The following is a 26,516-nucleotide window of genomic DNA, read 5'->3' as shown; positions in this document are numbered from 1 at the left end:
AGTATTTCTCATGCCTTAAAGCTAAAAAGTTATTTTTCTTTCTGCAAAAAAAAAAAAAAGCCAAGTAGCAGAAATTCTACTGGCCCCTGGCAGCAGTGAGCTGGGATATGCATCAGGTGTGTCCATGGTGTGATGGTGAGTGCTCCTGGAGGAAAGCACCATCTGTGTGGAAGAACAGTGCTGTTAGGGCACATCTGGCTGGTGCATGTTCATCTCACAGGTGAGGTAAGGCTTCTTGTGTGAGTGGAAATAGCCAGTTTCTGCTGCTGTTTGGGTCAGGAAAAGTGACTTGGGCACAAACTGAACTGAGGTCTGGTTGTCCCCCAAAGCTGCTGCTGGTAACAGCTGCTGTGTGATGGAGCAGGGAGCTGGGGTGTGACCTTCAGCTGGTTCTTCCTCAGGATGAGGTGCAAGGGATGAGCCTACTTCCCTCCACCTCTCCTTGACCTCAGCTGCAGGTACAGCTTCACTCCCTGTGGCCTTTTTGGTTGTGTTCCCTGGTGTTGCAGTAACGTTGCATCTGGCTGGGTGTCCCAGCAGTGCTGGTGCTCTGCTCCGGGGCTGGCTTGAGGGGGTGCCCACTGCCTGGGAAGAGATGGGGCAGTGCACAGCAGCCCCAGACCTCACTGCATCTGTCCTGGAAGCAAGTGTGGTGGTGGAAGAAGCAGTGGTGTGGTGGTGGCCACCTTGCCCTGGCTGCAGTTCAGATGGGCTTGGTGCTCTATCTCCAGAGCTGTGTCATGGCCAAGGCCTGAGGATGAGGGAGGTGATTGAGGGGGAACATGAGCTTGGGTTTCTCTAACCTCCTCCCGAAGTACTTGCAGCATTCTGGGTATGTGCAGGCCATTGTGTGCATAGCATTAAGCAGGTGCTATAATTTTATGCCTGGTGATGCTTCCTCCCAGATGTCTGCACACAGCTCCTGGTGGTCACTGAGCATCACCTGGTGCACATGCTGCCATCTGACTTGAGACCACAGCCAGGGTTATCTGCATGATTACACAGGGACAGCAGCTACAAGGAAGGCTGGGTGGAGCTGGTTGGGTGCTGAAGGAGTTGCTCCTGATGATCTGAGAGCTTCCAAAGGGCTGGTGGGGAGCCTGAGCAAGAACTCTGCTTCCCACACTGCTCTTCTGGCCTGGTCACTATCAGCTGCTCGTTTCCTTCTCAGGCGCTTATTTTATTCTATGTAGTGTGGATATCTCTTTTTTTCAAAGATTGCTACTGCTAAAATGGACAAATGGGAAGCACTGAAGGAGGAGGCATTTATAGCCTTTCCACAAACAACATATTTAAACAAGTATAGTCACTTCAGTTTGCTTTCCAGGAGTGTGGCTTTGTTTAAGTAGTGTAAGTCTTCTGTAAAGGCAGTCACGTGTTCATTTGAGGAAATGGGAATCGTCATGTGAAGGTGCCCATCTTGTCTAGATGGAAATATTTTCCTGTTGATTAATAAAGGTACCTAGATTTCTCTTCGTGCCTTAGCCAATTTAAGTATCTTCATCAGTTGGCAAATCTTCACCTGTCTCAGTGGGGGAAGTGTTTCATGGCCCATAATCTGGTGAGATGGATGGAGAGGGCTTTAAACTGGGATTGGGGGAGGAGGGGTATACCTTAGGAGCACTGAGGTTAAGCCAAGGGATCAGGTGGCACCATCTGAGGTGGCAAGGCTCATGGAGCATCTGTGCTGCTCCGGGGAGCAGTGAGGCTTCAGGAGCACGTCTGAAACGTTTGTATGTCGATGCAGCAGTATGAGAACAGACATGATGAGCTGGAAGCTCTGGTCCTCTCCCTGATGATATCACTGATAGTAGTGGGGCTTGGTGGGATGAGCCCCATGGCTGGATACTCGATAAAGATGGTCACCCAACAAGTAGGGATGAGGAAAGGGAGGCATTTAACGCCTTTTTTCCCCTCTGTTTTTAATATTGTTAATATTAATGATAGATCCTGTGGTGCCTGGTCTCCCAAGCTGGAGGACCATGAGTGGGGGAGCAGTGCTTTCCATCCAAGATGTTAAGGTCCTTGAAAGCATCCGGAGGAGGGCAACAAAGCTGGATAAAGGGCTGGAAGGCCTGTCCTGTGAGGAGAGGCTGAGGGCACCTGGGTGCTCCAGGCTGGAGGAAAGGAGGCCAAGAGGCGACCTCGCTGCTCTCTGCAGCTTCCCAAGGAGGTGCCGGTCTCTGCCCCTGGGGACCGATGGCAGGATGTGCGGGAAGGGCACAGAGCTGTGCCAGGGGCAGACCGGGCATCGGGAAAATAGTCTGGACTATGAGGGTGGTCAAGGACTGGAAGAGGCTTCCCTGCAAGGAGGTTAATGAAGTGTTAGACCCTGTCAGTGTTCAAGAGGCATTTGGACAATGCCCTCGTTACCAGGCCTTAACTTTCAGGTAGCCCTGAAGAGGTCAGGCAGTTGGACTAGAGGATCTTTGAAGGCCCCTTCCACATGAGCTGTTCTCAAACAGACCAGTTTCTGGTCAGCTTCTATACAGTCCAAATACAGTTTCAGGTAGGCCTGTGTGCTGTGGCCACTGTCTCAAGGGCTAGAAAGACTTTGCTTAAGCACAAGAATAAGGTCTGAAGAGATGGCTGTGAACCATAAAATCAATAAAAATCTGTATTGTGTTCAGTAGCAATTGTTAGTGGGAATCATTTTTACTTGGACTTCCTACAAATAAAACATCCTGCAGTTCATTATAGTTTTAGCTTTGAAGTATTGTGCAAGTTCATGAAAGTAGAGGTCAGACTGTTTGGAATGTGCCTGTTCTGGTTCTATTTGCTATTGAAAACCACCTCTAAATATATGTACCCCTTAAACGAGTCCAGAGACATGTGACTAAAACCTATGGGTTTAATGCAGCTGAGGATTCTTGTTTGCTGTAATATTAAGATGTTTAATTTAAATGGCAAATGAACTTGTAGTGGGAGAGATTTGGGAACACACTGCCTCAGGCATGGGGAAATGAGGTCATTTCTTCAGATCTTCCCATGGAGAAAGGGGATGATGCACAGGGCAGGAAAGTGATAGCAATCTGAGCCCTGCTACAACTGAGGGAGATCTAACTTGTCATCACAACTGATCGTGGCTTGCAGCTTTTGAGATGATTTAATAAAAATGAGGATGGCTTGAATGGGTCTTCAAAGCCATGGGAATGATTATAAATACTACCTGGCTGTATTGAATCAGCAATAGCAACAAAAGAACTGCACTTCATGCCAGACACACACTTAACAGCAATTTCAATGTTTAAATCTAAAACCAAATACCTTGGCTATGATCTTGGCAGTGCTGCAGGTACTAAACAGGTAAGCACTGCCTCGTGGTATTTAAACAGGGGCCTCTTAAAGCACTGCTGGGTTTAATATTACTTTAGGACTCCTGTGCCTTAGTCTCTCAAGATGCAGTTCCCTGATTGTGCAGGAGAAGGAGAGGATCATGGCATGCTCAACTGTTCTTGAGGGTCAGGAATGCCTGTCCAGGCTCTGAAAGTGCATCTCTTCTGCCTGAGGTGAAGTCAGTGGGTATTGCCCAAGCCTTCAAGAGCAGCAGGTAGTGTCGTGAGGAAGATGTTAACTTTCATACATAATGCTTTCTAAAAACAGCTACACAAGGAAGACTATAAAAAGACTGCTCCCCCAACAAATCAATCATCCACATCAGCTATGAATTCAAACAACTTACTTAGGAGTTCCTATGGGCAGGATATTTAACTGGAAGCTTAAGCAAAACTTCAACATTTCGTGTTCTTCTGTGCCTTTTTGCGGTGTGGGCTAATGTTCACAAGCAAATTTAGCTGATGGTGCTGTACACAATGGGCAAACAGCAGAGTGAAATGTATACCTGACCAACTGCCTGTATGGATTGCAGCTCCACATAACATCACAAATCTCTGGAGGGTTTTTAAATACTGTAGGTTATGACCTCCAGCAGCTCAAGAACTGAGACCTGGTGGGATTGATCTCTAAGAGTCCATGCGGGTGTGCTGCCTGCTCTTGGTGCAGCAGTATCTCTCTTACAGAAACAGCAGGTGGCACTTGGTTTCCTCACTGCATCCTTTGGCTTCTCGTCTCTTCCCATGGACTGAAGAAATGTTGAAATGTGGTTCAGGATTGCATTGAGGGAGAAGGGAGCTGTTTTAGGTGTTTACCCTACTTTGGCTTTTGAAACCCATTTTAGCTAAGGTGTAGTTCCTGGGTTTGCAATCAAAAGTCTGTGCTTTAGGGTTGCAGGGGGCTTCAGTGGGATTTATTTCCAACTGTGCTCACCAAGGAATTCTGAGGAAGATCAGGAGACTTGAACTGTGTTCCTTTCATTTGCATGAGATCTTAAGAGCCATAAACTCTTAAAGGTCGCAATCAATTCTCACTACACTTACATTAAGAGGGCATTTTGTGGCTGGTGTGATGGGATTCCCTTCTAACAATCTGTGCCCTTCAGCTGGCCAGGACAGTGCAAAACCATCCCCTAGAACAAAAGTCGCTTCTTTGCTCCATATATACAGCACCACAAACAGTATTCTTACTGCCTGTAGGTAGATGGAAGAGTGAATTTATATTCCTGACCCTGAACACCACCCATCTTTCTCAGGAAACTCTACTGCCGCCTTCTGTCTGACGTGCTACCCTCCCCTTGTTTTTCCTAGCTGCACTATTCAATACCAGAGAATTGATTAACTTTCCTAAGTGTTACATACAGCCCTGTGGGCATAAACAGCAGCTGGGAAATTCAAGCTGTGCTAATTCATAAACACGGCAGCAAACCACCAAACCCCTCCCATGGGTTCTGCCCCTGCCCGCTGGTGTCACAGAGGCTCTCTGTGAGGTGACACGGGGCATGCTATGGCTGAGTGCCATGCGCAGAATGGAGGGGATGTGTCAGGTACGTATTTTCAATTGGAGGGGCAGGCAGGCTTTCTCCCCTTCCCCTTGGGGTGGTTTTTGCTTGTCTTAGTAGCTGCTGCAGCCTCCTGGTACATGTGGCAGGATGAGCTTCCTGCGTTTTGGTGGCATAGAGTCACAGAAGGGCTGGAGTTGGAAAGGACCTCAAAGACATCCAGTACCAACTCCCTGCCATAGGGATGCCACCCACTAGATCAGGTTGCTCAAGGCCTCTCCAACCTGGTCTCAAACACCTCCAGGGATGGGGCACCCACAACCTCTCTTGGGCAACCTGTGCCAGTGCCTCGCCACCCTCTGAGTGAAGAACTTCTTCCTAACATCCAATCTAAATCTCCCCTCCTTCAGATTAAAACGGTTCCCCCTTGGACTCTGCTTGTGTAGATAATGATAGGACTTCTCTGTCCTTTTTATAAGAGCCCTTTAAGTGCTGAAAGGTCACGAGCAGGTCTCCCTGGAGCCTTCTCTTCTCCAGGCTGACTAGCCCCAGCTCTCTCAGCCTTTTTCCATAGGAGAGGTGCTCCAGCCCCCTGACCATCTTAATGGCCCTCCTTTGGACCCACTCTAATAGCCCCACATCCTTCTTGTGCTGGGGGCCCCAAAAGTGGACACAGTGCTCCAGCTGGGGCCTCACCAGGGCAGAGCAGAGGGGTACACTCCCCTCCCTCCCCTGCTGTGCTCCAGCAGGCAGCAGTGAGCTCAGCACCTGAGCAGATGCATGCACAGGCTGCTTTTGCTTTTGCAGTCCCTAGCGCATGTCTGGAGCTGAACTTTCTTCCTCCGCTTGCTGGGGCAGTCACCGGAGAGTCATCCTGCGTGAGCAGGTGTATGTGCAGATGAGCTATTTCACCACGCACCCAAGAGGCCGTTCAGGTGTACAACTGGGGGGGAGTGCTCTCCTGGCTGTGCTGGCATGAGCACTGCACCAGTCTGACCTCGTGGCTGTGGCTGTGTAGGTGCAGCCAGGAGTTTGTCCTGAGAGAGCAGAGCAGGCAAACATCTGTAACAGCCGAGTTTTCACTTGCCCAGGTTTACAGCATACCAAAGGAGGTGTTGGGATGTCCAGCAGGGATCATGGGGAGAGAGGGTGCAGTCCTGCAGTAGCTGGTGCTCTAGCATCCCCCTGCCTCCTGCTGAGCTGGCAATTCATACATATGACAAACAAGATACAGAAAAGCAGCAATGTGGGCAGAGGTCAGCTCTGTGCTGCTGTTCAGCCTGTACAAGTGGTGCCATCTGATCTAGGATTTCTGCTGAACTGAACATCCCAGGGGTGAGACTGATTGGAGACACTAAACAGTTCTGACCTAGCGTTGCTTGAGCATCTGCAGCAAGTCCTGCTGCTGCCCTGCTGGATGAGCTTGCACCCTGCTGAGGAAGGAGGTGGTGTGGGAAGGGGATGGCGGTACTGCTGCAGTTAGCAGTGACCTTGCAGTGCAGGGGCACGCTGTTACATGACTGACCCATTGGCTAGAAGATGCGTGTAGCTGTGTTTTGGCCCGTAAATTTAACAAGTTGCAATATTTGGGTCTGACCTTCTAGGAAATGACTGTGGGTGGTTCTTAAAGTGCATAATAAGTTCCTGTCCTGGCTGGACACGCAGCAGCTGTGGGCTCAGGCTGCCCTGGGCAGTTTCTGTGGCTTGTGCCAACACAAGGAATAGTACCAGGAACAGGTCAGGGTGAATTGTCCTGGATATATTTCAGCTGCGTGGCTCCCTGTTGCATGGCCCACAAGGCTGCAAGAGGGACTCAAGTCAGAAGGTGGTGTAGGGACTGGGATGAGCAGTTAGGAGAGGTCCTGCTCTTGTGGCCATCAGGGCGCTGCTCAATTTGTTCTGGACTTCTGTGTATTAAGGGCAGGAGGGAGCAGCTATCAGCTCTGTCTTTCTGAGTTCCTGTTTGGATTCACGCTGAAAGGCAGCCTGTTTGGCAGCCTCACAGGCTTCCTAGTTCTCCTGTAACAGCAGGACCATTACAGGGCTTCTCAGCATCTTCAGGCACATAAATACTTCTGGAAACGTAGATCTCCTTCTCTGTAACCCCTTCCTTTTAGCTCCCTTTGGAATGGAGCTTGCAGCTATTAATGTGGTAGATGTGGGGATGTGCAACAAGTCAGCAGTGCACAATGTGTAGCTGTGCAATTTCGCTGCAGAGGATGTGGCTGTGGGAAGCCTTGGGAACAAGGGGATGAGGCTGGCCTGGAGCAAGAGCACATGGTCCTGTGTAGGTGTGATGGCCTGTGCTGCAGCTGGGGTGTTACTTCAGCATCAGGCTCAGATCCAGGGATCCAGAGGCCATCCAGTGGGCAGATAAAGTGAGCCCAGCTGCTGGAGGGTCCACCTTGATAAGGCCACTGCTGCTGTCACCTCTTTGTTTAGTTGCTCCCGTCTGATGTGTGGCCGGCCGTGTACGTGTATGTATACGTATGTAGTCGATGTGTTTTCTGTGCGTGCTCACACTGGGAGCACATCTTCAGCCTCGATACTGGTTGGACCTGGGGATGTGGAGCAGCACTGCCTGGCCTGTCCCAGGCTGTAGGATCCAGCACGATGTATTTTGCTGTAAATGCATAGCAGATAGTTTTGTTTTGTTTTGTTTTTTTAAGGTTCTTCACAAATGTTCATTCCTACTATCAACATCTAATACACTTTATGGCTTCTTTCCATTTTTATAGGAAAAACCACCACCCTGATCCAGACACTGAAATTTGTCAACTGATGGGACAAAGAGCTGAGACACTTGGCTGTACTAGGACACTAAAACATAGTGCTTAGCCAAACAGAATTCCCCCACCGTGGAGGCTTATATTGGCTAAACCTTGTAGCATCCTTGGGAGGCTTCTCTGTACTTCTTCTCTGCTTCTAGCCTTTCACCCATCATGGAATTTCTTTTGACTTCTTTTGCAAGCTAGCTCTGGCTCTGCCTTTTGCTTCCCAGTATGCTTTGGTGTGGGTTACCCAGTGTGAGTTGCTGGCTATAGGCTGTTGCTGCATTTTTGCCTCCAGCTTCTACTTGGAGGCTCTTCTTGGATGTTGTGACTGACCTGCTTTTTCTTTCTCTTTTACTGTGTTTCTCCCTCTCCCTCTCTCTCCAATCTGTCTCTTGCATTCTCCATTCTTCCCACCTCCGTCCCTGCAGGTTCATCATGCCTAGTGGCATATAAAAAGACTCCACCTCCTGTCCCACCTCGGACCACATCAAAGCCGTTCATCTCTGTCACTGTGCAGAGCAGCACTGAATCAGCGCAGGACACCTACCTGGACAGCCAGGACCACAAGAGCGAGGTGACCAGCCAGTCAGGGCTGAGCAATTCTTCAGACAGCTTGGACAGCACCAGGACACCCAGCGTGACACGGGGCAGTGTTGTGACTCCAGCAAGAGACACTCCAGAATTACCACAGAAAAATGCAACCTTGAAAAGTGACAAAGGGACTCTGACTAACGAAGAGCCTAAAGTGGAAAACGTCCCCAAGAGAAAGCTGTCGTCTATAGGAATACAAGTATGGAATAGTTTTGTTTTCCTCTGTGTCTTAAGGAATGTCCTTAGCCCATCCATTTAGCGTGTGCATTTTGTGTGACCAGGTGTGCATCTGAACTCACCTAGAATAGCAAGAGAATAGCTTGTCAGACTAACTTCCCGTGCTCCCAGGGTGAAATACAGCAGAAGCTGTTCATAGCAGACCAGAAAGGAATAAATTATTTTAGTACAAAATTAAAACACTTCATAAAGCAGTGGGACCCTGTGAACCAAGTGTCTCTCTAAAGAGGCCTTGTGCTGCTAGTACACCTGCGGGTGACCCTGTGCTCTGTATTGTATTACATAGTGTCAGTCTGCTCCTTGTCCCTCATGGTTTTTGGGACAACTTTCTGAGTGGTGGGCTGTCCTACTTGCTGTCTGTGTGGTGTGGGCTGCTGCAGTGTGAGTTGGTCCCAGGGCTGTAGGCGTGCCAGGAGCACTCCCTTGGTGGCTGGCTGCGCCAGTGGGTTGCTGCTGCTCCTGCTGGAAGCACTTAACTCTGTGGAAACTGGTGGTAATCAGCTGTAGGTTATACAGTCAAATGAGATCCCACTGAGTAGCATAAACCCATGCTTTTATCCAGCAAGGGTTATCATCTGCAATTGTCAACCTTTTCGTGAGAACAGATTTCCCAGGTACAGGTGGCTGGTCCCTGCAAGCAGTGGTTCTGTCCCAAAGCTCTGGCTCCGTGCTGTGGGTTATAACCTACAGGTGGGACCTTGGGCACTCGGGCAAGTCCGAATGTAGGAGCTGGGCTAAGCTTCTTTGTGTGGCTAGCAGGGCAAAATGTGTTAAAGAGCAGTAAGCAAGAGAAGTTGCATTGGAGATGCTGACTTCTCTCCTCTTTGTTTTCTGAGATGGTTCCTAGCCTACCTGCCCTGCAGCTGGATTTCCTTTTTAAAACCTTCTAAGCCTCTTATCCAGGGCTATGGAAGGTGTCAGTCCCTGGGAGAGAGGAAGTTGGGTTTTGCTGTCAGCCTCAATCAGATCGCTGCCCTCTCAGGAAGCTCCCTGGTCTCGGCCAGTCTCTTACCCCCCACATGCAGGTGCTCCCTTGGGCACATGCAGCCCTTCCCCAGCCACTGCTGTGCAAACAGCAGCAAATATTAGAGCCAGGTGCCCTCAGAGCAGACACCTAGCAGCAGTCCTGGTGCTCAAGTGGAGGCAAACACGAGCAGCAGCCTCGCACCTCTCCTAGCACAGCCCTCCAGTTGACGTGTGGTGTCTGCATGCTGTGTGTGTGTGTGTGTGAAGCAGCCCTCCCGGTCTACTAATGTGAATTCCAGCAGCAAGTTCTTGTGTCTGTTTTTGTCTGTATTTTTTTGTTCAATAAGGTTGACTGCCTTCAGCCAGTGGCAAAAGAGGAGCCTCCTCCACCAGCCACCAAATTCCAGTCCATCGGGGTACAGGTAGAGGACGAGTGGCGGTAAGTGAAAGACGCAGGCTTTTGCAATTCTTACTCTTTTCTTTTAAATTGCGCTTCCCTCTAGTTTTGCTTAGGCCTTCTCCTTCTCCCGTTCTCTGTTCTAATGCAAGTGGGGTAGAATGGGGGCCCGTGGAGAGCTCTTCCTCTGCAGCACACACCGCTGAAAACAGCACTTGTTCTGTAAACAGCCAAATCAATGGGGGTTCGAAATGAAATAAAAAGTCCAAGATGTAATTATAGATGTGCATCAGTCCTCTCATCTGAATGGCCTATTGCAGTAAGCAGGCAACCTTATAATTCCGTCTGTCTGAATGTGTGGTGTGTGTTTGTGTGTGAGGAGGGGCAGGGGAAAGCTCAGCTGCAGCCTTAATAAACAAATGCATTTCATTGTTGATGTGTGCAGCCAGCCCCGTTGTGTTCTGCTATTTAATACGTTTGCTTCTGATCTCTCTAGAAACAGTCACTCTCGCAGTATGTCCTCCAAACAGGACACAGACTCTGACACGCAGGAACCTAATAACTCTAGCTGTAAATCATCTGAGAGAAGTGTTGCTGAGTGCCCCCAACACAACAACTCCGTTAGTGTTGATACTAGTACCAGGCAACCAGCCAAGCCCTCACAGATGAAGAGAAACCTCTCCTATGGAGATAACAGTGACCCAGCCCTGGAACCTTCCTCTCTCCCTCCTCCTGACCCTTGGCTTGAGACATCCTCCACCTCGCCATCAGAACCCATACAGCCAGGAGCCTGCCGGCGGGATGGGTACTGGTTTCTGAAGCTGCTTCAGGCAGAAACAGAACGTTTAGAAGGCTGGTGCCGCCAGATGGACCAGGAGACCAAAGAGAACAATCTCTCTGAAGAAGGTAGGTGCTGCCAGCCTCTGGATGCTAAACTGGAGCAGCCTAGCAGCTCTTCCTTTGAGAAAGAATTCAAGCCAAGTATTGGTTTAGCTTTCTGTGGTTAGATGGCTGATTTGCCACAGGGTAATGGCGAAACCTGGAGGTGAGGGTGGGACAAGAAGCAGTCTGTCCTTGGAAAGGATAAGGCAACTTTCTCTAGCAGATTGGGTAAGAAATAATACTAAGATGCAGTAGAGAAGACTTCAGAAGCTGCCATCATCCACTGACAAGTCAAAACAGCTGAAAGCTTGACTAAATTGCTTTCAGGGAGGCTGTGAGGTCTTTGTCCCTGCCTAGCCCATTGTAGCTGAGTGGACAGGTGAAAGCTTACTTGGTGGTGGGGCAGAAGGAACTGTGACTGCTGAGCCTGTCTAATCGGGCTTGTCTTAACAGCCAAGAGGAGGTTTCTTCATACAGGAACACTTTAATGAATTCACACTAAATACACCAAAAGTACGCATACAGGAAACATAAGGCCACTTGACTTTATTGGGTTCAGCCCAGTTGGGCTTGTTTCATTATTTTAAAATGAGATGGCAAAAATTGTACTCTTTACAATTAAAATCATGCCTAGATGCGTACAGAGTGACAAAAGTGGCTAACTAGGCTGCAGGGGGCGCGATCTTTGGGGCCTGTAAGTATCTGAGAAAGTTGAAACGATGATGAGACTTGGTTATAGCTCACTGTCACTGCTGGGGGTGGGGGCAACTAATCTCTAATCCTGTTGCACAGCGATGCTGCACTGGCTGCCAAGCTGGACAGGCAGAGCCAGGGTTCTGGTTGCCTCCAGGGGGTGGGGTGTATCAGGTCTCCCTGCCAAGAAACAACAGGGAGACTGACCTTAAGAGCAATCTCCTAGCAGATCCTGTAACAGAGAACATAGTGCATTTAAAGAAAGCCCAGCTTATGGCTGTCCGGCCAAGCACAGATCTATAAACGTTCAGAACCAATTCAGTAGATGCTGCAGCAGGCCAGGGAGGAGAAAACACGTTTCAACCCTTTTCACGATGTATTTGCATACACTGTGGGCCTCTCAACCCTGCCTTTGGAATGGAAAAGCCCATATTCAGTGTTCTTCCATTACTGAGCAGAAGAATGTTGCTATACTCAAAGGTTTCTTGGAGATTCACTAAGAGCAGCATAAAGTCCTGGATTTTAAAAAACATCCTGATTAAAATCCCTTGCCAGTCAGTATTTGAATTCCTTCTAGTAACTGGAGATCAGAGGCAGTTTTCCTGCCCCTTGCCATCTTTGCCTTGCACATGACCAGAAGAGCAGGTTATGGTCTGTGAGCAGGTGCCAACAGATCTGCTCACTGAGGTGGTGCTTGTGGCTTGTTTGATGGGCTGAAGCCTGCTTAAGGAACTTCCTGCGAGCTCTGATATCACGATCTCGGTCTGTTGGCCTGCTTTTGGCCTGCTCTAGAAGGAGCAATAACAGATTGCAAAGCCAATCACAGACTGCAGTTTCAGTGCAGCGTCTTTATCAGAGAACAGGTAGTTCCTTGGGGATCTCTGGAACTCCTAATGACTCAAGAGTGTTCCTTGCTCCAAACACTTGAACTTGTGGCTCTATTTGATGGTCTGTTCAACTGAGGTCCTTTTTTCTCCTCCACTACTGCAGTCTTAGGAAAAGTCCTGAGTGCAGTGGGCAGTGCACAGCTACTAATGTCACAGAAGTTCCAGCAATTCCACGGCCTCTGTGAACAAAACTTGGTGAGTCTGGCTCTTTTTCCTGTTTGTTTTTGGGAGGGTAATGCATCTGTTTCAACAGCAAAACAGGAGCGCTATCAGGTGTTAATTAACAGGCTGCTGTCAGTGGAACAGGGTTGCAGGGCAAAGCCAAAGCAGCTGTACACCATGCCACAATGGATGAATGCTGTTTTTAAATAGCAGGTGAGCAGTGGGAGGTTGTTTGGGCAGTTCTTAGGCTGTGTTCTGTTCAGGGATGAGTGTTTGCAGTTCCTTTTGGTGCTCATGCTATCGCAGGAATTTTCTTGAACTGCTAATCAGGGTACACCAAATACATTGACGCTGTCTGTAGCTCTGGTATGTCAGCTGGCCATTCTGCTGCGTGTCCTGGAAACCAATCTCTCCTTTGTTACTTCCAAAGGACTTTTTGAGGTGAACCACAGATTTTGCCAAATGGGGGCAGTGTTTGAAAAGGCTACTGTTCCTCTCCAAATATGCTTGCTTTGCATTGTAGTTTATGTGGATGGTTACTGTCCCAGTATCACTGACCCTGGTTGGTCACAAAGCACTGTTTGAATTGGATCTCTATGAATGTAATGCAAAGGCTTGCCCTTGCTGAGATCTAAATGGAGATAACTTAGGGATGAGTGAGAATCTGGGTTTGGGTTGGTTTTTTTGTTTTTTTTTTTTTTTTAACCCCTCAAGCTTTATTATGGCATGGATTTTGCAAAATTCTTGAGGTACATTCTCCTTTATTTGCAAGAAAATTGAGAAGGAAGGGGTTGAAGCACTGGGCATCTCTGTGCTAATCTCTGGCTGAACATGGCTGAGAGATTAGCAGCAACACCACCAGCAGCCAGGCTTTCAGCAGGGTTCTGTGCTGAAGCTTTCCTTTAATGCTTTGTGCTGTGCTGCTCAGATTTGATCCCGTGCTTCCCTAAGAAAATGCAGGCTTATGATGGCAGTTCATATGCCTGAAAATTGGGGAAATTCTGTTTATAATGGGGAAAAACTTACTTTAGCTACTTAGTTTTTCAACCTAGCCTGAGAAATACCGATACTCTCTCAGGGGCATGTAGAAAAGTGATCTGAGTGAGACAATTTTGAATTTTGCTTGTGAGAAGGCCAGCGTGCAATTTCTCCAGGTGTCAGAGCTGTGTTTTGCATTGTGCTGTATCAATTTCCCTTGTTACAGCCTTTGAAGTTATGATCTGAGTACAAAACTGTGTTCTAGCTTAATCACATGCTGGGGAGCTTCAGCTGGGTGTTACTGCTATGGGGCTGGACTAACTACGGGTGCTTTGGGGAGAAGAGTCTGATTGCTTTTTACTACAGTGCCTTTTCAGGATTACATTTCAGGCTCCTAAAGGAGAAATGTCATCAGGATTTCTGCCTCCTGTTTGCTACAAAAATATTCTTGACTGTAAATGATGGTCATGTGCCTCTGTCCTCTTCGGGCTGGTGTCTCTTATGTGTTCTCGAAGTTTCAGTCATTGGGCAGCTGTAAGGTTTAAAAGGGGTGTATATGTACCCTGTGCAGACTGCTCTACTTGTCAGGAAGGTGTATTCTAACATGCTTTTATGCTTTCCCTGGTAGAACCCTAACGCCAATCCCAGACCCACAGCCCAGGACCTAGCTGGGTTTTGGGATCTCCTGCAGTTGTCCATTGAAGACATCAGCATGAAATTTGATGAGCTGTACCACCTGAAAGCTAACAGCTGGCAATTGGCAGAGACACCAGAGAGAAAGGTGAGTGTGGGGCAGCGTGGAGTGGCCAGAGTGCCTTGCATCAACTCCTGTTTGTAATCAGAATGTCTGTAGGACCTTTACCACCTTCTAGTTACGCAGTGTAATCTCTCCATATACTACAGCTGCCTCTGATAATGCTTTTAGCACTTGTACTATAAGATTGCATTGTCTGTCAGCCATCTTCCCCGAGCATGCAGTCACAGCCTTGCAATGCATTGAGAACATTCCTCTTGAGTAACAGTGGAAACAATTTTGTACAAGAGGAAGAATATTACGATGGGGAGAGAGGAGTGGTGCTTTTAAAGCAGTGATGCAGAGGAGGCCTCTAGTGTTAAAAGCACTGCATAAGTAGGTTGCAACTATTCCTGGTATCTGGGTGGTATAAAAAGCATCTGCTGGAGCCTTTTCAAAATTCAGGGTGGGCTGTGTACCAGGGCCAGGCTGCTTTACCAGATACGAGGGGAGGAAAGATTCTATGGCTGCAAGCAGGACAGCGTATTCAAATTTTGCAGTTCCAGATGCTGTCTGCTGTACCCTGACTCACAGCTGGGCTACAGACATAGCCAGAAAACTCCAGTCTGGGCCACAGAACACTTCTCTGTGCAAATTTGAAGTACAAAATGTTCCATTTCTAGAAGTTGGGAAAGCTGAATTTATGATGAGTGTCTTGCTTGGGAAGCGCTCCTGCTTCTTTCTCCTGACGCTCCATAATCTCATTACTTAGTCCCTCAGGACGTGAGTCCCCACCATAGCAGAGAGCAAGCTTCTGTATATGCATTTTTATTTTATGTTTGGGTTTTTCCTTACTGTCTCCCTAAAGGAAGAGAAGAAACCACCCCCTCCAGTGCCAAAGAAGCCAGCCAAGTCCAAATCCCAACTGAACCGGGACAGAGCCTCTGATTCAGACAAGCAGCGCCAGGAAGCTCGCAAGCGTCTCATGGCAGCCAAGCGGGCTGCTTCTGTCCGGCAGAACTCGGCCACGGAGAGCGCAGACAGCATCGAGATCTACGTCCCTGAGGCACAGACCCGCCTTTGAGCAAAGGGGCAGAGGAAGGAACCGCGTGGTTTTTATAAGTCATTAAAAAGGAAAAAAAAAGGTTCTCTCTAAACTAGTGTGATTTATTCAGTCTAGAGACAATGAGCCATCCTTGAAAAGGGCTCCTGAGTTGGCTTTTTTTTCTCTCAGCTTTAAGTAATGAAGATTTTAAAAAAAGAAAAAAAAAAAAGGAAAAAAAAAAGAAAAACATACCCCTCGTTTTCTCACTGGCTGTGGTGTTGCTGAATGGATTGAACATACTCCTGGAAATTCCAGCCCCTCAACTTGGAACTTCAATATTTTTACTTGTTCTATCTAATGAGAATTATTAGCTTGTTTACAAGAAGAGGACAACAAAAAACATGAAGCCTTGAGCACTTGCCATCCTATGTTCTTCCTCCTCCTTAGTTCTGTTCTTTCATCCTTTATTTTTCCCCCTTCTGCTCCTTTTCTCCTACCCTCTGCATGGCTTTGTTTACTGTGTTAGAAATAACCTCTCTTCCACAGAGCTCCTGAAGAGAACACCTATTCAGTGTGTACTACTGTTGCACTCTGCTAGCAAGCAGCCTTTCTTGGGTTTTGTTTTCCTTTTGATGGGGATATTGGGGTGGGGGGAGAAGGGGTGGGAAGGGACAGGGCCATGGGTTTGTATTCCTGTGTTAATGAAGTGAGAGGATGACAGGACCTGTGGAATGTAATGCAGAGTTGCTGAAATGCAGTACAGAAGCAAATGTGCAATAAGCTGGCAAAGAGGGGCAGGGATGGTGGTTGGCTGGCTGATCCCGAGAGCAGTACCCTACCCCAGGCGCAGGAGGGGAACAGAAGGACCACAGAGCAACTACGGACATGATCCCCACATGCTTCACTTTGATTTTTATTTTTTTTCCTCTTCCCTGCCCTTCACAAAATTATTTTCCCTGAATTGCTTGTTGAGAAAGAAGCTGCTACACTATGGGACCTGTTTCAAAGTGGGCTGGGGCAGGGGAGGGCTGGGTTGAGTATGCTGGTATTTCAGGGTGGGAGGACTGGGTTTTGTACAAAGAGGAAGGCAGGGGTAGCTGAGAGTAGGCTGCCCGCCTGTACGTATGTGTACATATGCACATATACAGTTAGTAGTACCTGTACATTTAATTCATACACACGTATACATGCCCACACACACAGTGCAGACGGTGTAGTAAAGGCACCTTGGTGAGAATGGGCATATGTATAGCATATATTTTTACATGTACTATATCTAGATGTGTGTAAAAGTGTGTGTAAAAATATATACCCTGTGTGTAATCAGATGACTATTTTTTCCTTATCTTCCTGCTCTTTGGGTAGAGGAAGGATTGCTAAATATTTTTTAGCCCATTTTTCCCCTTTGTAGGCCTCCTTTTCAGTCTGACTTCTTGAAGCCAGGACTGCCACCACCCAGTTCTCTGCCACCCCCTCAAAATAAGCATCTGGTCCCATCCTGAGCGATCTTGCTGGGGATTTTTTGTTGTTGTTGTTCACTTGTTCGACTGAGCTGGGAGATAGCGTGCTACGTTCACGGGGGTGGGGGTGGAATCCCAAAGAAGTTTCAGCGAGGGTGTTGGTGATCCAGAAGGCAAAAAAAATAAATAAAAGTGAAATCTTGAACGATGCCAGAGTGTGCCTTGTCTGTTGTCCTGTCCTGTGAGTGCACGGTACTGGGGGGTGATGGCAGCAAAGAGGATCCCACCAGACCCTGACCGTGATGTGACCCACGTTTAATGTTGGGCTCTGGGTGCGGACTAACAGGGTGTGGGTATTTTATGTTTTTATTTTATTTGGAGGGGGGGAAGGGGTCGAGGTGTGCGCGTGGTGGGGAGGACCCCTGAGGAGCCCCGTGACGTTTAACAAAATGGCCGCTCCCGCCATAAAATGGCGGCCGAGACAAAATGGCCGCCCCCGCTGCGCAGCGGGGAAGGGCCTTGTGGGGCCGGTGTGCTTCCGGGGAAAGCGCAGGGGGCGGGGCGAGCCCGTCCGCCTAGCCAATGAGCGCGGGCCGTGCCCTGAAGGGGGGAGGAGCCCCAGAGGGGGTGGGCGGGGCTCTGACAGGGGCGGGGCTCTGATTGGAGGGCGGGGCTCTGTGGGGGCGGGGCTTTGGCGGGGGGCGGGGCTCCTCCCCTTGGCGCTGTGGCGAGGCGCAGAGCAGCGGCCGCCCCCCGGCGGCTCGGTGTTGAGGGGGGAGCGCTCCACGGCCCGCACCGGCACCGGGCCCTGCCCTGCCCTGCCCCTCCACAGAGCGGCCCGGGAGCTTCCCCGGAGCTGCAGCAGTGAGGCTCGGCTGTCCCCAGGTGTCCCCATCCTTCCACAGCCCCTGCCCAGGACATGGGGTCAGGCAGCAGCGTGCCCGTGAGGCACAGAAGAATGGCATAACCCAGCCTGGCTCAGATCTCGTGTTTAAAAAAAAAAGAACAAAACCAAAAAAAAACCTTTTATTTGACAACAGAAGAACAAAGAAAAATATATTTACAGTAGTTTTTTGCTCCAAAATTCCATTCAGAACATCACCCCCCCCCCCCAGTCCATCCTCAGGGCAGCGACACCAACCCCACCCCACGGGGACAGCGGCAGCGCTCCTGCCCCCAGTGCAGCAGCACTGCCCCTTCCCGCTTTGGTTTGACTGAGGCAAAAACAAGAGGAGGCGAAGGAAAAGTTTCCCCCTCCCCTGGGAGGGAGAGAGCGCTGTAGGGAAGGGCTACCTAGAAATAAAGGAGGCAGTCCCAAAATAAAGGACGTGCTCCAGAAAGGGGGCAGAGGGCAAAGGCTGGACATAAATTGGAGCAGGGGGAGCTGAGGAAGGCAATGCTTGTAACCACAAGGTGAGCCTCAGCCCCAGCAGTACTGTGCTGGTGCCCCTGCCCAGCTGGGAACCACCAGCGTTGGAGCCATCCCTGCACTGCATGGGAGCGCTCAGCAAAGTGAGGCACCACCGGTAATCCTTCCCCAGCCCCTGAAGCACTTGGTAACACCCCCTCCTTTCCTCTGAACAAGAAAACGGGGAAAAAACAGACCCCCAAATCACTGCCTTCTTCTGGCACTGCTGGCTCCAGCTGCTGCAGAGCACCAGATCCTGTGGACGTCATTATCTCTATTCATGCAACTTAACAATCAGGCTAATAACCTAGGATTAGTGTTTCTCAGGATAGATTACATATGTGTGTACGTATCACTATTTAACTTAAATTTACAGTGAAACAATAGTCCCAGGACCTCTGCAGTGCCCGGGCTCCTGCTCCCCACAGACGCCGGCTGTCACTAGAGGTCACCAGCACCACAGCACCGGCCCCACCACGCTCCCCCGAGCACGAGGGGAGCAGGGAGCCAAGGGACTCGACACCCCCACACCCCCCCAGCCTTCCATGCGGCTCATCGCACCTGGCTGATGAGACAACCGCATTCTGGGGGCTGCGCCTGCAGAGGGACACACAGGTAGCCCATGCCCACAACATGCTTCTTTCCAAATATTTTTTAAAAATAAAAGTGTTGGATACAAAAAAAAATTCACAGTCTCAGCTTCGCGTCCGCCCCCAGCAGCAGCAGCCTGCAGTCGGCGTTTCTCAGGCTCTGCGACGCGCTCTCTGTTCCAGGAGACAACGTGCACATCTTCAGCAGGAACGTGAGAGAAATACAGGGAGGTCGCGGAAATGTTTGTAGAAGAAATTTAAAAAAAAAATAGAATAAATCACAATTAGAGGGAAAATGTTTCAACAAAAAAACTGCTAAACAGCACCATGGAGTTTTCTACTGGCAGCATCTGTAACACCCTAAGGCAGAAGAGGAGACTCCCAGGTTTTCTGTGCAAGAAAATCCCACAGATTTCAGGTTTCCAGTTCATCTGTCCTTTGCGCCTCCCCAGGCAAGGCACGGCTCCTGGCCAGCACGAGGTACCAGAAAGGTCCTCCATAAAAATAGGAGAAAGGTAGAAAAAAAGAAAATCAGAAAGATTTGGGAGAAAAAGCTTTTCATCTGTGGTCCTTAAAACAGACACAAACTTTTTTTTTAAATGGAAAGAGAGAAAGAACTCTCTCTCCCCCTGAAGAAGTGGTGTTGGCTGGACCCTTGTTTACAGGACAGGGCAGTCAGCAGGTTTTCCGAGGGAGCTCCGTGGCCTCGCACAGTGAGTGCTGGTCGTGGCAAGGAGACATCGCTCAGCTGCAGAGGTTTTTTCCGCACTGGCCAGGCTGCAGCAGCCACATCCTCCTGCCTACCCGGCGTCCTGTCCCTACCAGGAGTGCAGACGGCGAGGGCTCTGAAGGATGGTGAGCGTTTCCCCAGGACAGGACGAGGACAGCCCTTCCTCTCCTCTCCCCCATGGCCAGCGGAGGTACCGGAGCCCCTTGGGACGCACGAGTCCGCTTCTGAGATGAGCTGTTTGGGGGTGCAGGCAGACAGGGGATCTTGCGGACCGGAGAGAAGGGACCCTGTGGGTGGCACGAGGCTGGAGGCTGGGCGCCCCCAAGGAAGGGCACCCCGTGGGACCTGGCCCGGGGGCTATTTGGCAACGGAGGCCCCTGGGGGCTCAGGCTGGGGTGAGAGGGGCAGCTGCCCGCCCTGGCGCTGCGACTCCAGCTCGGCCGCCTTCTGCAGCGCCACCTCCACCAGCAGCTGGAAGCTGCTGAAGTCATCGCCGAAAAGCTCCGGGGGCGTGGGGGGCGGCGTGTTGAACAGTCCGCTGGTGGGGCTGGCAGCCTCAGCCCGTGCCAGCAGGGCCATGGTGCTGCCGGCGGCACCCAGCGGCGCTTTGGGGTGAGGGTCTGGCTCCGTTTGCTTCTCCCGCTCGGGGCTGCGGGCACCCGGCACCGTCAGGTTGCTGCCCACCGCCTGGGCAGGGTGGCACAGTACCTGTGGGCACACGGACATGGGCAGCACCTTGGTGGCCCCCGCCGCGGTCATGGGAGGAACCACCAGCACCCCAGAGCCAGCAGCAGCCCCCCGGGGCAGGGCCACGTCGCCAGCCTTGCCACCCCGGCGGGAGATGGTGAACTGGTTGGGGTCCTTGCCGTCCTTGCGCAGCATGTCGGGGAGCAGCCGCCGCCGGGCGTTGATGAACCAGTTGCAGATCTGGGAGGAGAGAGGCGTGCAGCGCTGTCAGCAAGCAGCTCCCGAGCCCCCCACAGCTCTCCCCCGCCTCACACCTCCTTCTCCCATGGCTCACGGAGGCAGAGGTGCCCCAGCAGGGGCTGCACATGGAAACCTCAGCGCCGGCTGCTTCCTGCCTGCCTGGGCAGCCCCTTCCTCCCAGCACCTTCGCTGTGGCTGCCCATGGGCAGGCAGAGCAGGGCACAGCTCCCACACCCTCCCTCGACATCTCTGACACCAAACTGCCCGCTCACGGAGCTTCCCATCCCCTGAAGGACAGCAGGGATGGCGGCAATTCACTGATGTGTTCCTGTGCCTCCTGCTAACTAGCAAAGCTGGCTTTGAAGGCATTTCCAAACAGCTGGATGCAAAAGAGGCAAACCTCTGCAGCTACACCTCTGGAAGCCCCTCAGAAACGCAACAACCACATACAAAAAGCTAGGTTAAAAAAACTGCCTTCTTCCTAGAAAACAACTAGAAGAGACTAAATCAGGCAAAAAAAAAATCTTTCCTAAATCAGTGTCTCTGTAAAATATTTCCCCTGGGTAGAAAGAACTTACCACAACTTCAATCACAGCAAGATCTCAGCTGTCCTTTTTTTTGTCTTTCAGACAATATTTGGCATTTAACGCTCTCAAATATGTGAGACTCACCCCCTTTTTCCTTGTGTGTGAACACACTCCCTTGCAACCCCTTTGCCAAGAGCCCTTGACGTGCTCCAGCGCTCCCACGGCCATCAGCAGCTGTAAATCCCCAACCAGAGGGCTGCACCCTGGCACCCACAAAAAGCCCAACCGGCTCTGCAGTGCCCAGGAGCCCCCACAAAATCCCAGCTCCTGTTCAGCTCCACGCAGCGAGCAGGGCAGACGGGCACGCTCAGCCACCCGGCCGGGACGCAGGCTGCCACATGGCATTCGCTTGCGGGGGGGAGCTAGACAAGCCTCGGCAGTTCCCCTTCCAAGCAAGCAGGCTTATTTTTAATGTTTCACATTTTTAAACACCTCTGTGATGAGAACAGCATCCTCTGTGCTCTTGGGGAAGAAAAACCTGGCCCTGCTGCGTGCCCCTCTCCCTCAGGATGAGGGCAGGGAGGCCGGTAGCCGCGGGGCTGGCCTGGGAGCCTGCACAGCTTCCTGACCCCGGCTTTCTGCGTGGGGCTCGAGGCTGCCCGGTCGCCCTGGAGACCTGGGGCCACCACACTGCCGCCGCCTCGTCACTGGCAGCCAGGCAGGGGCACGCATAAACAAACTGCAGGGCGCAGGGCCCGGCTCGGCCACTGCGCTCAGGAGGCGCCCGGGGGAGTGGGATCGGCCCTGCTGGTTCAAGCACCCCTCCCGAGGCTGGCCCCCGAGGCCTCTCCGGCCTTGCCTTGCCATGGGGTGTCCCACTCCACCACCCCATCATCAGGCAGAGGATGGCCGAGCAGTGCCCTTTGTGTCACCTCAGAGCAAGGGAGATCCCACAGCAGAAGAAACCTCACTCACACCTCCTGCCAAGGGCCAGCACCATCTCACAGCTCCCCACCACAGAATGAGGATGCCCCACTCCATCCCGGGTGTGGCTGCGTGGCTCTGGCTGGTCCCACTGTCCCCGGTCCCACTGTCCCCAGTTGTGGCTGTGGCCCCCCTGGAGCCAACGCTCAGGCAGCGCCCAGGCTAGGTACAGCCGTCAGGCCCAGTAGCACCAGTACCATCCTGGGCCGGTCACTGCTTCACAGCCAATCCGCCTGACAGCGCCCCAGCACCACCAGCCTGCCCTGCAGCATAGCCCAGCTGCTGGCTGGACACAAATCTGTTGCTCAGCCAGCATTTCAATAGATAAGTAAAACATTAAAAAGAAAGTTTGCTGTGCCGGTCAGGGAGAGGGAAACCAGACAGACAGTCACGGCCCACACACCAGTGTCTGGGCCAGCTGGCCAGGACTGCGCTGAGAGCAGGGCAAGGAGACAAGAGGTGCAGAGGAAGCCCCATGGAGGTGAGCTCGGCTGGGCTGGGCTCCCCTTTACTTTGCCAGTGTGACCAGGGCAAGCAGGAGAGCCAGCACCCGGTGCTACCTGTGGTCCACCCAAGGTCCGAGCCCAGCCCTGTATGGCGCACTCTCTCCTGGGACACTTGTCCCCTGCCCAGCTCTGACCTGGAAGGTGGCCTGGCCGCTTTGCTGGGGGGTGCCCAGGGAAACAGGATAAAGCAGCCTGAACCCCTGGAAGCCCCCACTCGTGGCAGCATTTACTAACAGAGTGGTATCGCTTCCTTTTTCCCAATCTGAATCCATCTTCTGGCCAGCCAAAAACGCCTGCTCCATTGCTCCCTGGGGCACAGACCTCTCCCAGTTCGAGGCTGCCTACACACAGCACTTCTGCCTCCCTGCCGTTCCCTCTCTGCCTCCTTACTGCCCCATGCTTCAAGCATGCCAAGTCCTCTGGGGTCTTCAGAGGGGTTGCCCCAGCCCGTCCCTTCCCCAGCGCACGGGGGCCGGGTCATACCTGCAGCACGGAGAGGCTGGTCTGCCCTGAGAGGCTGAGCTTCTCCTGCTCGGAGGGGTAGGCATTGAAGCGGTGCTCATACAGCCAGTCCCGCAGGATCTTTACAGACTCCTTGGGCAGGTTGCCCCTTCTTTTCCTCTTGTTCAACTGAGACGCCTCCAGACATGTGGTGCCGTCGTCCTCCCCGGGGTCGCTATCCGACATGGTGGAGCTGCCTGCGGACCTCTCCTGGTGAAAGCCTGGCGAGGTGGAAACCAAACAGCGCACACATCACCTGGTGCCCTGGCTGGGGGCTCGGGGCACGCAGCCACACAGCCCCCTCACCGCCCGAGCTTGGGGGGCAGCTCCCCCCCCAGCACCCACCCTACAGCACTTCCCGAGCACAGCCCCCGGAGCTCTGCGGGGACTTCACAGGGTCCACGAGGAGCTGCCCCCGCAAAGCAGCGAGAGGAGCCGGGAGGGGGCAGAGCCGGGGGGGCTCCGCTCATTGTTCGCCGGGGCTCGGGGCGGCTCCGGGCGGCCGCTGTCAGCTCCGGGGCAGCCCCGGGCACCCCCCCCCCGTATCCCTGCCGCAACAGGTAGCGGGGCGCTCGGCCCACACAAAGCCGGGAGCCCGCCCCGCACGGGGAGCTCGGGAAACGGGAAAGAAACCCGAAACCGCGGCGAGAGCAAAAAAAAAAAAAAGAAAAAAAAAAAAAAAAAAAGAGGCCAGAAACCAAACGCTGCCCCCCCCACACCTCCCCCCCCACACACACACCCCCGCCGCTAAGAGAACCCAAAGCCACCAAAAAACCTCCCCCGGCCCCGCAGCAACTCTCCCAAACTCAACACCCCGCGACAACAAAGAGGGGAACGGCGCCGAGCGCCAACAAACCCCCCCCGGGCGCTCCGAGACGGCACTCGCCAAAACTTTTCACGCCGCCCCGGCCGCACAAAGGCAGCGGGGGCCGCCCCGCACGGGGAAGCCGAGCCCCGCAGCGCCCCGCCGCAGCCCGGCCCGGCCCCAGGCAGCCCGCGGGGGCTCCCCCGTTGTGCCTTGTGCCCCGCTCTTACCCCCGGGCCGCCGCCGCCGCCTCCTGGGGCCTTGCATGGGCCGTACCGGGGGGGGGGTCGCGCCGCAGCCGCCGCCGCCGCCGCCACCGCGCCGGGGCCGGGGTGCGGCGGGGCCCTCCCGCAGCGGCGGGGCCGGCGGCGAAAAGTTTTCGGGCCGCGGCGGTGACAGATGCCGAGACAGAGTTCCCTTTGTTCCCAAGGAGGCAGGAACTTGGGCCGGGCCCCCCGCCCCCGGCCCGCCCGCCCGCCCCCGGCTGTCACCGCCGCGGCCCACGGGGCAGCCGCCCGGCCCCCGCCCCCGCCGCGCCTTTGTGCGGCCGGTGCCTGGCGGAGCCCCGGGACCCCCCCCCGGACCCGGACCCGGAGCCGGACCCGGAGCCCCGCTGCCGGCGGGGAAGGGGCAGGGTGGGCACACGCTGCAGGGCCCGGCCGGACGCGTGCCCGGGGACGGGGGCTGCAGACCCCGGGGCACCGCCAGGGCTTCGTTTGGGGGCTTTGTAACTTAGGGCAGGGGAAATCAGAAACTCGGCAAGCACTGCCGTGCTGCTGGAAAGCGTTTCAAAGCAAGCGTGGTGATTGGGAAAGCACCAGAGGATGTTTGCTCAGAGGACAGCACGCCTGCTCCTTCCCTGACCTGCCCGCTGCCCTGTCCCTGTCCCTGTCCCACCACCGGTGTGGTGGCATCACCCGTAGGTGCAGGGCAGCATCACCCGTAGGAGTGGGGACAGCCAACGCAGCGAGGTCTTTGGAGGCCTTACCGTGCTGCCACCGCTCTCCCTGCAACCACAGCGACCCTTTCGGGTTTTGGAGACCAAGCTGCTCTGCTTACCCCCAGGCACACAGCCAGTCCCAGATGAGGCTTCCCGTAGGATGTCCCCGTCGCGTGCTCTGCGCCCTTCTGCAACGCACAAAGGTCACTCTCAGCTGGCCAGAGCCCACGCCACAGCTGGCCAGGTCACGCACGTGAGCAGCGCCGAGCCCAGCAGGGGCCGTGCCCAGCATGGTGGTACATTTTGTCAGGGTGAGCCGTGAAAGGAACCACAGGGAGAGCTGCTCCGAGCAGCAGTGCCACATCCCGTGTGTCAGGCACTGATGGGTGTTGAGAAGGGCTGCCAATAAACTTCTGTCACTAGGCTTTTTTTCATACCGATACAAGCCTGAAGCAGGAGAAAAAGTTCAGCTTGGCAGCACCATGAGAGCCCAGGAGGCCAGGCTGGAGATCTCTCCTTCCCCAGCCCCGTGCCCAGGAGGGGACAGGTCTGTTTCGGAGGAGCAGCGCATTTGCCGGCATTTTCAGGCAGCCCTGATTCAAACCCCTTCACTTGGCTTTCAATAGGAGCAGGCACCAGGCTCTTAGCCCTGAATTGTCCATCCCAAATGTGTGAACTGAGCTGATTATGGTGATTAGGGGGCCTGGGCGTGGGAGAGGGGCTTGAGTCTGAGAGGGGAAGGAGCTGGAGAGAGCTGCCATATACTGAGGCTGTTTGTCATGGCCAGCACCTGCATCGCTCTGGTTTGCAATGCAAGATGGGCCGGAGCAGCCGCGTTTCCATGTGGTGGCTGCTGGCAGCAAAGCTGCAGATCTGCACAGAGCGGCTTTCGTGATGCAGGAGAGGATTAAATAACAAAAAAAAAAGGAGAACTGCTTAAAGCCTTTCTTTAGGTGCTGCTAAATCTGCAACGTCCTGAGTGAAACAGTACCCGAATCGCTATTGCTCAACCAGTGGAAGCGCCATGAGGGACAGTGAACCACAGATGAGGCATGGAGCCCGTGCAGGGTGCAGAGCCCCCCTGCTGCCCCTGCCCGCAGCACCCTGCAGCCACCGCTGCGGCCCCAGTGAGCCCATGGCCCTGCCCCGGCTCCTGCCCAGCGGGGCCGGGCTGGACCCCGAGCCCCCCAAGCCTCCCAGGGCCACAGGAAGGCCCAGCGGGCCGCAGGGGCCAGGGAAGGTGGCAGCAGCCCCCGGCTGAGGGCTGGTCCGGGCTGAGTGTCCTGGCCCAGCTGGGCCACCTCCCGGGCAGCGCCATTGACATGATCGCACTGTTAAACCTCTGCAATTCGGAAAACAATCAGGCAGCCAAGGCCTGAAAGGGGCTGCTGGAAACCTCGGGCAGCCTTCGACAGGGCCGCAAGCTCTGCCCAAAAAGGACTCCTCCTTTGCCCATCCTCTGCTGATCTGTATTATTTATTTATTTATTTATTTATTTATTTATTTATTTATTTATTTATTTTGCTAGGAAAGGGCTTCCATTCCAGCTGTGGGGTTCTGCTGGGGTGCCAGTTGTCCCACGTTCAGGGGGCCACTGGCTGGGCTTGCCCCACTGGGACGCCTCATGTGCTGGCGTTTTGCTGGTAGCAGCTTGCCTTCTCTGCAAAGGCATTTGCCAAGGCTGCCGGGGTCATGCTAGTATTAATTAGGAGGGAAATGAAAGCGTTCCCAGGGCTGGCCTGGCTGGCTTCATCATTTCCCTGCTCAAGGGCTGGTGTGCTCCTTTTGCCCAGCTCCAGCAGAGCTTTAAGGGCAAATTTTTAAATATTCAGTGCCTATGTGGAGACGAGACTGGTGGCTGCCTCAGGGCACCTGTAAATGCCGGGGGACCAGCACTGTGAGAGCAGCACACAGCCCAGCCCAACACCCTGGCCTCCCACCTTCAGGTGCCCTGCTCTG

At 52.9% G+C, this 26,516-nt stretch overlaps 2 protein-coding genes across 12 annotated transcripts in view; one reads left to right on the top strand and one right to left on the bottom strand.

Annotated features, from left to right (window-relative positions):
- Positions 1-16,849, top strand: part of DLGAP4 (DLG associated protein 4) — a 124,678-nt gene extending 107,829 nt beyond the window's left edge. For 5 of the 10 annotated variants that reach the window (XM_038166069.2, XM_038166068.2, XM_038166067.2 and 2 more), the window contains 6 exons: positions 8,037-8,398; positions 9,750-9,841; positions 10,296-10,705; positions 12,365-12,456; positions 14,030-14,182; positions 15,003-16,849. In XM_038166069.2, coding sequence (XP_038021997.1) covers positions 8,037-8,398; positions 9,750-9,841; positions 10,296-10,705; positions 12,365-12,456; positions 14,030-14,182; positions 15,003-15,218 — 1,325 coding nt within the window. In that variant the 3' untranslated portion in view covers positions 15,219-16,849. Of the gene's footprint in view, positions 1-4,743; positions 4,880-7,572; positions 8,399-9,749; positions 9,842-10,295; positions 10,706-12,364; positions 12,457-14,029; positions 14,183-15,002 lie in introns of those variants that run through there. The other 5 variants (XM_072026690.1, XM_038166072.2, XM_072026692.1 and 2 more) reach the window with 4 other exon arrangements.
- A 1,511-nt stretch (positions 16,850-18,360) lies between these two features.
- On the bottom strand, positions 18,361-24,092 carry TGIF2 (TGFB induced factor homeobox 2). Of its 2 annotated transcripts, none has more exons than XM_027473217.3 (3): positions 23,848-24,092; positions 22,795-23,033; positions 18,361-20,294 (listed from the first exon to the last, which is right to left on the bottom strand). In XM_027473217.3, the coding sequence occupies exons 1-3, from the start codon at positions 23,882-23,884 to the stop codon at positions 19,725-19,727; spliced, it is 846 nt and encodes a 281-aa protein (XP_027329018.1). In that variant the 5' UTR covers positions 23,885-24,092; the 3' UTR covers positions 18,361-19,724. The 2 variants fall into 2 exon arrangements, with proteins under 2 accessions (XP_027329018.1, XP_027329020.1); XM_027473219.3 differs by lacking the exon at positions 23,848-24,092 and adding an exon at positions 23,158-23,442.
- Positions 24,093-26,516: the final 2,424 nt, after the last annotated feature.

This window comes from Anas platyrhynchos, chromosome 21 (assembly GCF_047663525.1).
Source record: "Anas platyrhynchos isolate ZD024472 breed Pekin duck chromosome 21, IASCAAS_PekinDuck_T2T, whole genome shotgun sequence".
In the NCBI taxonomy this organism is placed as follows: domain Eukaryota; kingdom Metazoa; phylum Chordata; class Aves; order Anseriformes; family Anatidae; genus Anas; species Anas platyrhynchos.
The sequence above is the reverse complement of the archived record's forward strand: the minus strand, read 5'-3'. Positions and strand labels throughout refer to the sequence as shown.